This window comes from Zonotrichia albicollis, chromosome 16 (assembly GCF_047830755.1).
Source record: "Zonotrichia albicollis isolate bZonAlb1 chromosome 16, bZonAlb1.hap1, whole genome shotgun sequence".
Taxonomy (NCBI): domain Eukaryota; kingdom Metazoa; phylum Chordata; class Aves; order Passeriformes; family Passerellidae; genus Zonotrichia; species Zonotrichia albicollis.
In genome coordinates this window covers 14,123,992-14,139,586 of record NC_133834.1, presented here as the reverse complement: position 1 = coordinate 14,139,586, position 15,595 = coordinate 14,123,992, and the positions used below count along the sequence as shown (strand labels likewise).

The 15,595-nt window shown below is 45.7% G+C and overlaps 1 protein-coding gene across 2 annotated transcripts in view; it reads left to right on the top strand.

The window, feature by feature from the left end:
- The first annotated feature begins 1 nt into the window (after position 1).
- The window catches only part of ADCY9 (adenylate cyclase 9), a 91,883-nt gene continuing 76,289 nt past the window's right edge, over positions 2–15,595 (top strand). Inside the window, exon 1 of one of the 2 annotated variants that reach the window (XM_005492113.4) lies at positions 2–2,167. In XM_005492113.4, coding sequence (XP_005492170.2) covers positions 469–2,167 — 1,699 coding nt within the window. In that variant the 5' untranslated portion in view covers positions 2–468. The remainder of the gene's footprint in view (positions 2,168–15,595) is intronic. The other variant, XM_005492114.4, reaches the window with a different exon arrangement.

Below are 15,595 nucleotides of genomic sequence, written 5' to 3'. Positions count from 1 at the left end.
GGGCGGGCGGGCGGAGCAGAGGAGAGCGGCTGCTGCTGCCGTCCCGGCTGGGCGGGCGGCTGAGGGCGGGAGGCGGCCCCTCGTCGGCGGCCGTGCGGGGAGGAAGCGGCGGGCAGCTGCAGCCGACATGGAGGAGCGGTCCCCTCCCGGCGGGGGCCCGACGTCCCCCCCGCGGGGCTGAGCCAGCGGCCCGCCCGCCCCGCGCCTCGGGAGGGCTGCGGGGGAGCGGGGCCAGCGGCGGGCGGCGGCAGCCCCGGCCCGGCTCGGCCCAGGCGAGGGGACTATGCGGGGCTGCCCCGGCGCGCAGTGTGCGGAGCCCGGCGAGCGGCCGATCGCCGCGGCGCTGCCCGGCCGCCCCTACGCGGCGGGGACCGGAGGAGACTAGAGGCGACTCTGCGAGGAACCCGGTGGCTTCGGCAACCCCAGAGACCCAAGTCCGGCGCGGGCTCTTGAGGAGGAATTGACAACATGGCTTCCCCACCGCACCAGCAGCTGCTGCATCACCACAGCACCGAGGTGAGCTGCGACTCCAGCGGGGACAGCAACAGCGTGACGGTGAAAATCAACCCCAAGCAGCACCAGGGCTGCACCTCTTCCAAGCACTGCAAGTACAGCATCTCCTCCAGCTGCAGCTCGGGCGAGTCGGGGGGCGCCCGCCGAGCCGGCGGAGCGGGCGGCACTGGCTCCGGCCTCCGCCGGCAGAAGAAGCTGCCGCAGCTCTTCGAGAGGGCCTCTTCCAAGTGGTGGAACCCCAAGTTCGACTCCAACAACCTGGAGGAGGCTTGCATGGAGAGATGCTTCCCGCAGACGCAGCGCAGGTTTCGCTATGCCCTCTTCTACATTGGCGTGGCCTGTCTGCTCTGGGGCATCTACTTCGGCATACACATGAGAGAGAAACAGATTGTGTTCATGGTGCCGGCTCTGTGCTTCCTCCTGGTATGTGTAGCTTTTTTTGTGTTCACTTTCACTAAGACTTATGCCCGCCATTACGTATGGACTTCGCTGACACTCACCCTCCTGGTGTTTGCTCTGACCCTCGCTCCGCAGTTCCAGGCTCTGAAGCCTGTCTCAGGAAGTGGTGACATGTCCAACCGGACTCTCCCGGCAGATCCCACGGACACTTGTCTTTCTCAAGTGGGCAGTTTTTCTATGTGTATTGAAGTGCTCTTGTTGCTTTACACGGTGATGCACTTACCCCTGTATTTAAGCTTGTTCCTGGGACTGTCGTACTCGGTCCTCTTCGAGACCTTTGGTTATCACTTCCGTGATGAGAACTGTTTCACACCTCTGGGAGCTGGTGCGGTTTACTGGGAGCTGTTGAGTAAAGCCTTCCTGCACATCTGCATCCACGCCATCGGTATTCATTTATTTATCATGTCCGAAGTCAGATCAAGAAGCACATTCCTGAAAGTGGGGCAATCCATCATGCACGGAAAAGACTTAGAAGTGGAAAAAGCCCTGAAAGAGAGGATGATTCATTCTGTTATGCCAAGAATAATAGCCGATGACTTAATGAAGCAGGGGGATGATGAAAGTGAAAACTCCATCAAACGTCATTCCACCTCAAGCCCCAAAAACAGGAAGAAGAAGCCCTCCATCCAGAAAACCCCCATAATATTCCGTCCCTTTAAAATGCAGCAGATCGAGCAAGTGAGCATTTTGTTCGCGGATATCGTCGGCTTCACGAAAATGAGCGCCAACAAATCAGCCCACGCCCTGGTGGGACTCCTGAATGACCTCTTTGGACGCTTTGACCGTCTGTGTGAGGACACTAAATGTGAGAAGATCAGCACTTTGGGAGACTGTTACTACTGCGTGGCCGGCTGCCCTGAGCCCCGGGCAGACCATGCCTACTGCTGCATCGAGATGGGCTTGGGCATGATCAAAGCCATCGAGCAGTTCTGCCAGGAGAAGAAAGAAATGGTGAACATGAGAGTCGGTGTTCACACCGGGACAGTCCTGTGTGGCATCTTGGGCATGAGGAGGTTCAAGTTCGATGTGTGGTCCAACGATGTCAATTTGGCCAATCTGATGGAGCAGCTTGGGGTGGCCGGCAAGGTCCATATTTCGGAAGCTACTGCCAAATATTTGGATGATCGCTATGAAATGGAGGATGGCAAGGTGGTTGAGCGCGTCGGTCAGAGCGTGGTAGCCGACCAGTTAAAAGGTACGTGCTTTTATTTTGTGCTTGTTTTTCTTCTGTGAGGTAACAGAGTTGCCCCAGTGCCTGCTCTGTGCTTGCTGACCGCGTTTTACATTTATCTCGGTGTGCTGACGATCACAAACACCGGGGGAATTACAGGATAAAAGATGCCAGGGAGATAAGCGTGAGAGATCATCTGTGGTGCTCAACGTAGGCTTTGAAACTCAGCGCTCCTTCTGAGAGTGTTGCCTTGCAGGGAGGAGAAGGTTCATGTGTTTGCTGTCTGCGAGAGGTTTTTGTTTTACTGTTGTGTGTCATCCTTTAATTCTGTAAGTAAACTTGTTAATTGACTTCGTGTGCCATACAGAGAGCATATGTGTTTTGCAAAATTATGTATATCTGTGAAAAGGTTTTTTTGGCATCAGGAGAGTTGGGACTGAGAAGGCATTTGGGAAAAATGACAGCTGGATTCACAGAAAGAAATGAGCACTGTAGATTTGGCAGTTTGATATGGCAAGTTGTTGCAGTTTGGAGTTAGGCTGGAAAAAGTTACTCAGGTGGCTCAGTGAGCTGGCAGATGCTCTCATTTCTGCAGCTCAAGGGATCTGGGGATGAAATGGCAAATTTGCCTTTTGGAGAAGAAAATGAAGGATCCTTCGGTTCCCTTTGGTTAAAAGTCAGATTTTCATTTTTCTGCAGTGTTCATTTTGAAGGGAAACTCCCGGCTGCTTTCTAGCAGCACTCAGAGGCGCGTGCGGGAGGATTGTATGAGCTGAGGATTTAATTGTCTCTTTTGTCAAAGCTGTGCCTCTCCAGTGCCCTGCCTTTGTCTCACAGAGAGATTGTTGTCTGCAGTGCTCCCAGTCCAAGGTGGGGAGCAGATGGATCTAAATGGGAGTGGAATATGTAACGAACCCTGGTATGGCCTGTGAGTTTATTTGTTCTGCTTATAAAAGCACCCATTTTGATGAAGTAACCTGGAAAACTGAGTGGAAGAACCCTAAGGAGTCATAAACTGGCATAGTGATGGAGGAAAGAGATATTTGTGGCAACAAACACAAAAGGAGGCCGGAAAGGTCAGTGAGTAAGGACGTGGGGACAGCACTGCAGAGCAGTGGTGGCAGTGGCAGCTGCTTGCCCCTGGCAGGTGCTTGTTTTGATGTGACACAAAAACTTATTTTTGGTGAGCGAGCTGTCTGCCTGCATAGGGCGGCGGGGCTGCAGCAGGAGCCTCCCAGGCAGCAGCGACATCGCCTCTGCCATCGCTGCCTGCGAGCCACGGGGCTGAAGCAGATGTGTGTCCCTGGGCTCGGGCTTTCTGCTGAGCTTCTAAAAATACCGATTCAGTGAATTTCTTTGGGAAGTGTTGACACTGATGGATTTCAGTGGGAGTGTGCTTTCAAGAAAACAGCATAAGATGTAACCTCGTTGTTACTCTTAAGATGAATTTCGCTGTTCTAATGGAAATAGATTGAACAGGTTGTAAAGAAACAGCCCTGTGATATTTCCCCCTTCCGTGTACCTTTACAGCCAAATGCAGTGTGAAGGCTGTGTTGTAGCTACAAATAAAAAATTCAGTATTTTTGCTGCATTTATTACTGTTCTCAATATTAATCCCAAACTGACATGAACTTAGCTGTGGAGACTGCTCCTAAATATTCTTATTTATTTGTTTATATTTTGTAGGAGATCACAAGAGCATTGTGTAGAGCAATTATACCACATGCCAGCAGTGGGTTTTTCATGGTCTTTCTCAGACTTCTGTTCTGTCCTTGGTTGCCATCTATCACGAGAGGGCACAGGCTGCTCTGCCTCCTCAGTACAGAGGTTTGGATTTTGCAGCTCTGAATGCCTTTCACAGCTCCTGCTTCAGCCAGGCTACTACAGATGGACAAACTGACACGCAGTTGAGATAAGATGAGATTTGCTTTGTGAGCTGACATTTAATGATCTCTTCTTACCCTGAAATGTAGCTAGGAAAGCAGCTGGAGCATGTGGTAAGAATTACTTTAACAAGGAATATGGGTTGGGCTTTGCTTTTTCCCCATTTCCCTTCTGTATTTTTTTTTTTGTAGAGCTGTAATCAGCTGCCATTTCTTACCAATGTCTTATGCAGTTATAGAAATCAGAGGCTGTGTGTGTTTCCTTGCCATGACTTTGCCCTTAGCCACAGGTTTGCAGCACACCTAACTCTGTTCCCTCCCTGCCCAGACCCTCGGGGGATGTGCTGTGGTAGTTAGTGGGTGCTTCAGAGCTGCCCATTTTTCCTGTTTCCTCAGAACTTTGTTCTGCAGCCAGATTACTCAGCTTGTAGGTAAATGCCATCAGGGCAAAAAAACACATCAAAGGCAATGATAAAAAGCCATCAGACAGCAGTGCCAGGGGCTGGTGTGTAGGATCTGCTGCAGGGGAAGGTTTTGTTAGGGAGCAGCTCTGAGATTTAATAAGGAAAACTGAGATTTCAGCTCTTAATTAATTGATCTCTGCCAAGCACCTGCTCAGTTCTGTGAATGGAGGTGCTGTTAGGAAGCTTTGCTTTGCTGTTTGCCCTGAAAATCTGTTGATAGTAGCAATAGAGAAGAGGAAGTTTGTAGTGGTTGTTTAATTATCTCATACCCTGTACTCTCTTCAAGTATAAAAGTGCTGTACAGATAGCACACATAAGCTTTGTTTCCCTACCAGTACTTCAATTCTCAGCTTCCTTTCAACCTTTGATATCTTAATTATATCCTATTTTTGATGCTGTATGTCTAGTGTATTATCTCTTAATTGTCTGAGCTGCAGCAGCCGTAGCTATCTTTGAGGCTGAGTCAACAGGAGCAAGTAAACTCTTCAAAGAGCAGAAGGAGGAGGTGCTGAGCACACCATGTCCACGTCCTGCACACTTCAGGACTTGCACCTAACACTGCTCCTGGAGCAGCTCTTGGAACAAAAACCCCTCTGTGGCTGGAGCACGTGGGGCTGCTCCTTTGGCTGGGTTCACTCCCCAGGAATCCAGGTACAGCTCTCCAGGGTGTGGGGGAGTCACTTGGGCAAACTGCTTCAAAACCCTGCTTCCCATTCATTCCCTTGGAAATACTCAGCTTCATGTGCTCCAAGTTATCCTAGTGCTGCTCTTCCTGGTTTTGGAGAGGAGGCAAAACTCAATTTCTTTCTGGAACCTTAGGATGGGAATATCTTTTCTTCCTCCTTTGCTTCCTTGGCTCCTTAGTGCAAGCAGGGAGGCCCTGGTGTGTTCCCTGCAGTTTCTGACTTTGGAATGAAATAGATGGTGTCTAGAAGAAACCAACAAGGAGAGCTTACCAGTGATGCCTTGTAAAAAAATTTTGCCTATTTCTGACTGCTCTGTTTTAAGATTCCTTAGATCCCTGTTTTTACAGTACCTGATCCCCTTGGATGTGAAGGGAGTGCAGGAGAGTTTTACAGTGAATTTTTGAGATCCACAGATAAACCCCAGCCATCAGTTCAATTATATCTTCCATACTAACTTTCCTGTAGATTTGAGATAATTCACTTTGTCTGTTTTCTTGCAGAGCTTCCTAGCAAATAAATTTATTGAGGATTATGAGATAGTGAGAGTCACATAACACAGGTTAATGTGTCCCTTTTGAGCTCTGGAGGCAGAGATCTCTTGGGATAGAAAAACTTCTGCTTATGGAAATATTTTTGTTTTGCTCTGTTCTTCTTGGTTGTTTGCATTTCTCTTTCTTGTTGCTTGGGAGGTCACAATATTGCTATTTACCAGCCAGCAACTCTTCCAGAAATATCAGGGTCACTGGCATCTTGTTTTTTGAGTGCTCAAAATAAGCATGTTGGGGCAAGAATGCTTTCTCTGTGTTTATAGGGAATAGCACAGCAGAACCAAGATTTCATTTGGGGCCTCTCTGTGTGCACTGATACCCAAAATAATTCCCAAACTTTCTGCAGCCAGACATCTCCTTGTTAAATTTGCCTCAAGGAGTGCCTTTATTGCTGTATTCCTGTTAGAAGCTCTTGATAATACAACCATGCTTTTCTCTCGGATTTTATCCCTTATTTCATCATGGAGAAAGTGCTGAGGGATTGTTGTGCTCTGTGTCACCTGGCTGAGGCAGGGCTGGTGGCACAGGGAGGGGTGGCTTTCACTGCACTCACTGCAGGAGCACCCACCAGGTCACTGTGGCCAGCAGTTCCTGAAAAAGCTTTTCAAAGATCTCCAGCTGATGTGCTGCTTTCACTGCTCTCTGTGTTTCTTTTAATATTTACTAATAATTTGAAATGTTTCTTTAGTAATAAGTAAATTGGTTATAAAAATCACCATTTTGCTCAGTGGTGAAACCTTTTTTAGTCCATGAATAAATAGCCTGGCTCTTTTCAGGGTGGCAGCCTGTGAGCTTCTCCCATGGCACATGGGCTGCAGCTCTGCTTGGTGACTTGATACCTCAATGCTGCTTCATGTTTGGCTTGCAGGGAGCAGGCCATGGGTGTTGGCTCAGGTTATGAAGAGAAATCATTGAATTTTTCTTCCCTTCCTCCCCTCTGCAGCTGCTCAGGGGAGAGCACCCCTGACAAGCACAAGTCTGTCTTGACTCCCTGCCCTTTACCAGCACTGGGCTCAGAGAGAACCTGTAGCTGTCATGTGCTTCTAGAAGTTCAGAGGTAGATGAAAGATCAAATGAAAGTTTTCTTTGGCCTTTTCTGCTCAATGGTGAAACGTTTTAGTCCATGAATAAATAGCCTGGCTCTTTTCAGGGTGGCAGCCTGTGATCTCCCATGGCACATGGGCTGCAGCTCTGCTTGGTGACTTGATACTCCACTGCTGCTTCATGTTTGGGCTGCAGGGAACATGGCAGGGGTGTTCCTGAAAGACAAAAATCTTGGTCAGTTATGAAGAGAAATAATTGAATTTTTTTTCCTCCCCTCTGCAGCTGCTCAGGGGAGAGCAGCCCTGACAAGCACAAGTCTGCCCTGACTCCCTGCCCTTTACCAGCACTGGGCACAGAGAGAACCTGTAGCTGTCATGAGCTTCTGGAAGTTCAGAGGTGGATGAAAGATCAAATGAAAGTTTTCCTTGGCCTTTTGAGCCCAGCCTGCTCCATGGTGAAACCTTTTAGTCCATGAGTAGCCTGGCTGTTTTTGGGATGGCAGCCTGTGAGCCAGGGGATGCTTCTCCCCTGGCACATGGGCTGCAGCTCAGCTTGGTGACTTGATACTCCACTGCTGCTTCATGTTTGCTGCTTCACACACAGCATGGGTGTTCCTGAAAAACAAAAATCTTATGTCAGGTTATGAAGAGACAAATAATTAAATTTTTCTTCCCTTCCTCCCCTCTTTTTCCTGGCTTTTCCCCTGGCACATGGCCTGCAGCTCTACTTGGTGACTTGATACCCCACTGCTGCTTCATGTTTGGGCTGCAGGGAACATGGCAGGGGTGTTCCTGAAAGACAAAATCTTGGGTGAAGTTATGAAGAGAAATAATTGAATGTTTTTTCCTCTCCTCTGCAGCCAGTCAGGAGAGACCTTAAAACAAGCCCTGGAGTCTGCCCTGCCTGCCCTGACTCCCTGGCCTTTACCAGCACTGTGCAGAGAGAACCTGTAGCTGTCATGTGCTTCTGGAAGTTCAGAGGTAGATGAAAGATCAGATGAAAGTTTTCCTTGGCTTTCTGAGGCCAGCCTGCTGGGCACAGTGTAAATCTAGAAGGCTTGTGCTTGTGCCAGCAGGGTGGCTCTGCAGAGAGCTCTGCAGGTTCAGCTTTGCTCTGGGGCTAAGGGCAGCTTTAGTCCTTAACAAGTGAGGGTTTTGGAGTCAATGAGGGGGTTGAGGTGCTTGTCTTGTGTCCTGCCAGCTGCTGTGCAGGGCTTTCTGTTCAATTTCTGGTTTCATCATGTTCTACAAAAGTCTTTAGATACAAGCTTTTTATATTTATTGAACTTGCTCGTGACACACTGATTGTGGATTTCATGTGTTCTGATACTGATCTGATAATCAGGCCAAAGTAGACAGAACAAATGTCCATTTTTTAAAAAAGTGGTAATTAGGTAAGCATGTGTATATATTTCTGCTTTCCCACAAACAGAATTTTAAGTGCTGATCATGATAGAAAATTGTAGTGACCAGTCAGTTTATCAGTTTTACATAATCTGACCTATTAACTGTTGTTGAGGTAGCAAGGGTCATGATTTTGTGTGACATAAAGTAGTGAACCTCATGTTGTGAGTTTCATGATTTTATGTGTGACAGTGAAAATAAAATATCATACACAGGTTGACTTCACTCCTGTATTTCAAAAATAGAAAGTATTCAGTGACAGATAAAGAATAATAATTAGAGGTAATTTGCACAAAGGCATATTGCCAGGGAGAAGCAAATTCTACATTGATTTAACATTTTGACATGATCTGTAATTTTACCATGTAATAGCATAAAGAAAAGGAGGTAAATAGTGACTGTAGTTGCTCAACCTGGTTCTTGTCAAGTCTTCACTCTGTGAAAATGTCTTTCACAGCTATAAACAAAAGAAAGAACTCAGTAGGAAAACCTAGTGAATACTGAGCTTTCCAAATATGCCTTGATGAAATGACAGAACTTTTTCTCTAAGTAAGCCTGAGTTTGTGTGCAGGTACTGCCAGACCTGGACAGGAAGGTCACAATTTCTCCACATTTTGAGGAAGATTTTTTTTGAGTTGCTCATAGTTTTATTTGTGCAAAACCAAGTAGAAAAATCTCTCCATTAAAAATACACTTCAGCTGCTTTTATTATCTAAGGGAAACTTGGATGTTGGCATTTGAGGCTTTGAGTTTTGATAACTGGTTTTCAGGCTAATTTGCTGGATGCAGCGAAAAATCATTTATAAACATTGTTAGAATTTGTGTAAGGTTCTTCACTTTGAAGGGGATGGAGCCTAACCATACACTTTATTTAACAACATGGGCTCTGATTTCAATTTCTCATGTCCTGACACTAATTAATCAATAAGTCAATGCAATACTGAGGGTCTGCTTGTCAGGTGCTGCAGCTCTGCCTGTTTAAGCCCTTTAGCCCTCAACACTGTGGGGTGAAGGAACAGTTTGAACAGACCTTAAAACATTTACAACATTTACTGAAGTGAGCGTGGCCACAGTGGAGCTTCATTCCAGAAATCTCAGGTCCTGGGATGCTGGAGGGACACGGTGGCTTCTGCTGCATCCTTGATCATCTGCAGTCTTTAACCTGTATTTCTGCCTTTGGCTACCCCAAATCTGGGTGCATGATGCACACAGGTACCCTACCAATTCAAATCTGAGTTTTCTTCTCCTGTTTACATCAGAAAATCTTGAGAGAAAATCTTCAAATCTCTGTTGAAATGCGAGAGATCGCCGTTTTTAAATGAAAGCCTTGACATGGTGCTTTTGGGGGAAAAAGATTGATGGAAAAGACAAAACAAAGTCAAAGACATATAATTTATATTCATCTTCTGTCATGAGGAGGATGCATTATTTGAATGGGTTGTTTAAAACTTTTCTTGCAGTTATTTCACAATATGTACTTCACTTCTGCTGGTTGGCAAAGAATGTAAGAATTTACATTCAACAGTTTTAAAGTACAATATCACTGGATTTCAATTTGCTGTAGATGGTCCTGGAATATTATTAAAATGAGGAAATTAGAATTATTTCTGACCATCTACAGTTTGTGTGTAAGCTCTCTGTCTTGATCCTGGATCACAAGCTCCCTCCATCCATCCTGGCTCTGTAAGGAGAGACAGCCATTCCTCTTTCCGTCACAGCTGACACTTGAAAATTCTCTGCTATTTTTAGATGATTCTCAATCTCATTTCTGTCCTTTGAAAAGAAAGGAAGAAAAATAAATTCCTAGCCTTTAAATTTTTAACTTCCAGTGGGAGTTGCTTTTGCAGAGAAGCCAGCTAGTCAATATAGTCTCATTAACACATTTTAACAGGTTCTGTTATATAAGTTTGCATTATTGTGATGGCTCTTTCATAGGTTTGGAGGGAATTGTTGGAACTCAATTTAAAGAGGAGCCATGCAGGGTTTGAAAGTGTAGCTGCTTGCTTCCAAGTAATAATTTGTGAAAATACAAAGTGGCAGTTGGAAGAGAAGCCTAAATTGGGGATGTACCATGGAATTACAGCTGGTTCTTTCCTCAGAGGTCGTGTTTGGGCACGGCTTCTGTCTCAGGCAGCAGCACAGATTTGGCTGCTGAGGTGGTTCAGGGAAGGCATTTCTCAATATTGAACTACCCCAGAAATCTTTACTGCCTTTTCAAACCAAATTGTTTCCACCAAATTAATAATCTCTTTCATTTGGCCCCCCAAATGGTTTAACCTTGAGCACTAAGCCTGCTTTGAGGGATTGGTATTTTTTCATGGTTCTGAAATTTCTTTGTGGAGGAACAACATGTTCTAGATGTATTTCTTCAGCTAACATCCCTCAGGATCAAAATCTCCCTCTCAACTGCTTGTAAATTTTTTGAGTTTGTATTTGCTACAGTAACTTACTGTGGGAATTCTTGGCAAACCATGTAAATAACGATTATATTGCAAGTCTTTATTTCACTGATAGCACTTAATGTTCCTCTTGTTGCACGTATAAAACTGTTGCCTTCAACTTGACTTGATAAATTTAGAAATCACGTTGCTATCATAAAATAGCATTACTTCTAAAATCTCCAAAATTGGCACAGTCCAGAAGAACTGGCTGAATAAAGTCCACTAGAGCTTGGTGATGGGATCTTTCCTTCTGCCTGCCTGCTTAATGTGTATGGGAACATGCAAACAAAGGAAAAGTAACATCTTGATCATCTGCTCATGAAAGAGAAATTTGCTTCCTTTTGGTGGTTTTTTTTTCCTCCTTCAGCTGAAGTTAACTCAAATCTGCACAGGCTGGAATTCCCAGAGAACCTGCTGGGTGCATGATTCCATAAAGGACAGGTCCTGCCACTGCAGTGGGGACAAAGGGGCTGGGCAGAAAAGAGCCCAAAAGCTTCCAAATCCAGCTCTGTTTGTAAAGATTCAATTTCCTTCCAGAGTTACTGATTTTTAGGCCTTGATGGGAAGGCCTTCAAAACAGAGGGGGAAAAGTGGAAAGCAAAACTAACTAAACAATACCATTGATATCAACAATTATTTGTATGTTTGAAGGGACAAAATTGTTGTAGTTTGACTGTGTTTGACTGCACAATAAGGTAAAAAAACCACTAAAAACCCTCAGCAACACCCACCTCATAAAAAAAGGTAAAGTATAGAATTGAAATAAAATATGCTATGAAACATTGACACAGACCACAGGAAATGTATGAAAACTTCTTCTGATGTTGGATGCTTGATTCTCTAAGTTCATTAGATAAATGAGGGTGTTTGAGTCAGAAATGGGATATTTTCAGTGTTTAAATGTGCAGCTTTGCTGTTTGACTCAGATGCACGTGCCTGAGAGATAGAGCAGAAGTTAATTTTTGGTTGTGCTGTTTTCAGAAGATCTCCCTGGGAAGCTTTTTCGTAGGTGTTTCCAGTAGTTCTTGCAATCAAATCTTTGCTTCTTGAAGTGGTGTTTAGTGGCCATTTGAAGTGTGTCCTGTAGGTACTGAGTGTCTGTAACCTCTGACCGACTTGGACGGGCGAGCAGCAGATAAATCTCCTGCAATTGCTCAGGGCCTGACAGGAGTGGTGCTACAGGCAGGATGTCATGAGGAAATGTTCCTCTATAAGGGCATTATTTGCAAAGAGACCAGGTACAACATCAGCTCCAAATTTCCTTTGTTTAGACAGCATGATGCTTGGGAAGAGCTGTTTCCAGCAGGTCTGAGCTCAGTTTGTGCTCAGAGAAAGTGGCCACAGGCTTCCAGGGCAGGGATGGGGACCCTGTGGTGTCACACACTGTGGCTGTGCACCAGCAGATATCCAGGCTTTGGTCCAAGGCTTTTCCAGCTTTTCCCATCTATTTCCAGATTTTAAAACTTGGCTTTTATTTGGAGTGGGTCCAGAGGAGGCCACTGAGTTGATTAGAGAGATGGAGCACCTCTCCTGTGAGGAAATGCTGAGGGAATGGGGAATGTGCAGCCTGAGAAGAGAAGGCTTTGGGGTGACCTGGTGGTTTTCCAGTACCTGAAGGGAGCTGACAAGAAACATGAAGAGATTATTTACATGGGTCTGGAGGGGCAGGACAAGGGGAATGGATTCCTATTGCTGGGGGGCAGGGCTGGATGGGATCTTGGGAATGAGGAATTGTTCCCTGTGAGGGTGGGCAGGCCCTGGCACAGGGTGCCCACCCTGGATCCCTGGCAGTGCCCAAGGCCAGGCTGGGCAGGGCTGGGAGCAGCCTGGGACAGTGGGAGGTGTCCCTGCCATGGCAGGGGTGGCACTGGATGGTGTAAGGTCCTTCCCAACCCAAACCATTCCATGATTTTGGGAAGTTGTTTGCATCTGTCTGACTCCCTGTTTGGGACTGACCTTGCTGGTAAGATCCATGTTATGAAGGAGATTCTCTCTCATGCACATATAAGTTACCAATGAGACAATATGAGTTTAATGTTTCACTTGCTGCTTGGCAATGTGGCATCATCTAGAAGCAGAGAGTGTTCTTAAAAGTACCACGTGAGGATGAGAAAATTTATTATAAGTTGTTTCATAATTCCAATAAACTGTTGAAGAGAAACATACACACCCCGTGCCTCACCCGAGGTTCTGGAATCCTTGATGATCAGCAACTGCATTTTTCTGCTGAGAATGTTAAAGTAACATATATGTCTTTGGTTATGAAACATTGCTGCTGCTGGAAATTTCTGTGGATACAGAAATAAACAAAAAGGTCTGTTAGTCTTTACTGAAGCCATATTTTCTTACCTGTGTTGGATGCTTTAATTTGATATTTGATTATAGTTTTCCAAAAATAAGTCCAGAAATCTTGCATAAAGCTGTTGAGTTCACAGAATTGTGGAATTTTGGGTTGGAGAAGACCTTGAAGATCATCTTGTTCTGATTCCCTGCCATGGCAGGGACACCTCCCACTGTCCCAGGCTGCTCCCAGCCCTGCCCAGCCTGGCCTTGGGCACTGCCAGGGATCCAGGGTGGGCACCCTGTGCCAGGGCCTGCCCACCCTCCCAGGGAACAATTCCCAATTCCCAATATCCCATCCATCCCTGCCCTCTGGCAGTGGGAGCCATTCCCCTTGTCCTGTCACTCCATACTCTCTCTTTCCCCATGTATATGTGGATATATAGCATTTCAGTAGCTATGTGCACCCTTAGAATGTTTTTTATATGAAATGATCTGAGTTGTTGCTGCAGTCTGTTATTTCTCCAGAATCAGATGCTTGGATCGTGTTTAGTCAGCTTGGAAAACGTGTTTAGTTCTTGTAGCATGAATGGCTGCGTGTTCATGAACTGGGTGACACTAATTACTAAAATTTTGCTTGGCTCTATTTAATAGGGAGCATCCCAGGATTTACCTGTTGGCAGTGCAAGGAGGGTTCAGCACATTCAGAATGGCATTTTTAAGTGTGAAGGCAGAGGATGCTGACAGGAAGGTGCTGATTTCTGAGCCCTGGGATGTTCCTTTTGCTTTGTTGCTTATCCCTGCTTGGAGGTAGAGCCAGTTTGGCCATGGCTGTTTGCTGATCAGGAGTCAGGAATGATTTTGTGTCCATAATGGGGTACTGAAAGTGAATCAGAGCATAAGGGAGGCATTTTTATCAGGCACAGTGTTTTCTGTGTGTTCTAAAAAACGCGTGCGTGATGTGGCTATATTTAAAATGGAGTACATCTGTTATGCATTTCATTCTTTCCAAGATTTCAGGAGGTGACAAAGTTGGAATTTGTCTTAAAATTCAGATTAAAATTTTGTTTTTCCAAGTTAGGAGATTTGCCTGCTTGGCTTCCATCCTCACCAGTGTTTCTTTGAAGCAGTGTATTTGCAGAGCACTTAAAGAAATGGTATTAGTTATGTATTTTGGGATTTAGGTTGTGATGGGAGTTGTGTGATCCTAATACCAGCCCCAGCCAAGTGTGCAGCCAAGAGGGTCATAAATCACTGTGAGCTGTGCTGCTGCTGTAATGGAGTGGGATTGTGCTGACGGGGCATTATTTGTGTGCCTCATTTGGAGCAAAGGATTTATTAATTCTTGTGCAGCTTATTAGTGCAGGACTTGGACCGTGCCCCACCAGTGTTTGGGGCAGCTTTTGAAACACCAAATCCTCCGAATTCAAATGGCACTTGTTGAAGTTTACAATTTGAATTGTGACACTTCAAAGAGGAGCTGGTTGGTTTTAAATTATTGTGTTAAATAGGTTTTAAATAGCAGAATTATTGATTTGTGGAAATAATGTGATTGTTTGTGTTAAATGTCATTTTTGGGATGTTATGGTAACACAACAGCCTGCATGAGGGAAATACATAACACAATTCAGGAACTGCATCTAATATACATTGAGCATGCCTATAGCCTGTCTAAATAAAACAGCTTTAAATGTAGCCTGTGACTCACTGATATAAGTAAAGCAAAATGTTGCTCCAGAAGTCTTTGCTGCTGTATTTAGGTGATTCAGTATAAAATCAGAGAATCACAGCATGGCTTGGGTTGGAAGGGGCCTTAGAGCTCCTCCATTTCCCCCCCTTCCATGGGCAGGGACACTTTCCACTGCTCCAGGCTGCTCCAATCCCCATCCCAGCCTGGCCCTGGACACTTCCAGGGATCCAGGGGCAGCCACAGCTGCTATGGGCAACAAACACAAAGAGTGAAACTATAAACACAGATTTTTGGGGTCAGAAGAAGGATGACCTGCTGTATTTATGTGTTCTATTGCCCTTCCAATGCATGTATAAAATTACAACCCTGCTGTAATGACTGTTGGAGGGCAATCTTATGGAGACTGAGGCAGTGAAGAGTAGCTGGTGTTAGATATCATTGAAAGGGTTCATTCTTGGAACTTTATTTGTAAACTGAGGCACGGAGCAGCATTGACCTAATGAGGCCTGGGCTCCCCAGGTGCTGAGGGGCTGAGCCCCAGCTGGGTTTGTGTTCCCACAGTGACAGCAGGAAGATGCCAATAACCCACTCCCCGTGTGCATGGCCAGGGAAGGAAGGAAGGTGGGGCAGCCTGAATCCATGGCTGGGCCACCATCCAGTAAATCCAGCCTGGATCCCATCCCTGTGCTGGAGCTGCTCACAGCTCTGTTGGGACCTTGCAGGACAAAGAAATGCTTCTCCTTTTCTGAGCTGCTTCTTTTCCAAAACTTCCAAGGAAGTTTTGATTTATATACATTTGGTTATTTCTATATTAATATATAGCTGAACCATGATAAATGGGGAGGAAATTTTACTCTTTAGTATTTACTCTTTCCTTTGTCAGGGGATAAAAATCTCCCACATTGGCACAGTACAGGTACTGGAAAGATCAGCAGGTGTTTGAGTAACTGGTGTGGATTAAGGTGTTATTTGTGCATGGATATTGCAGTAAAGGAGGGTGGGTCAGGTGCTTG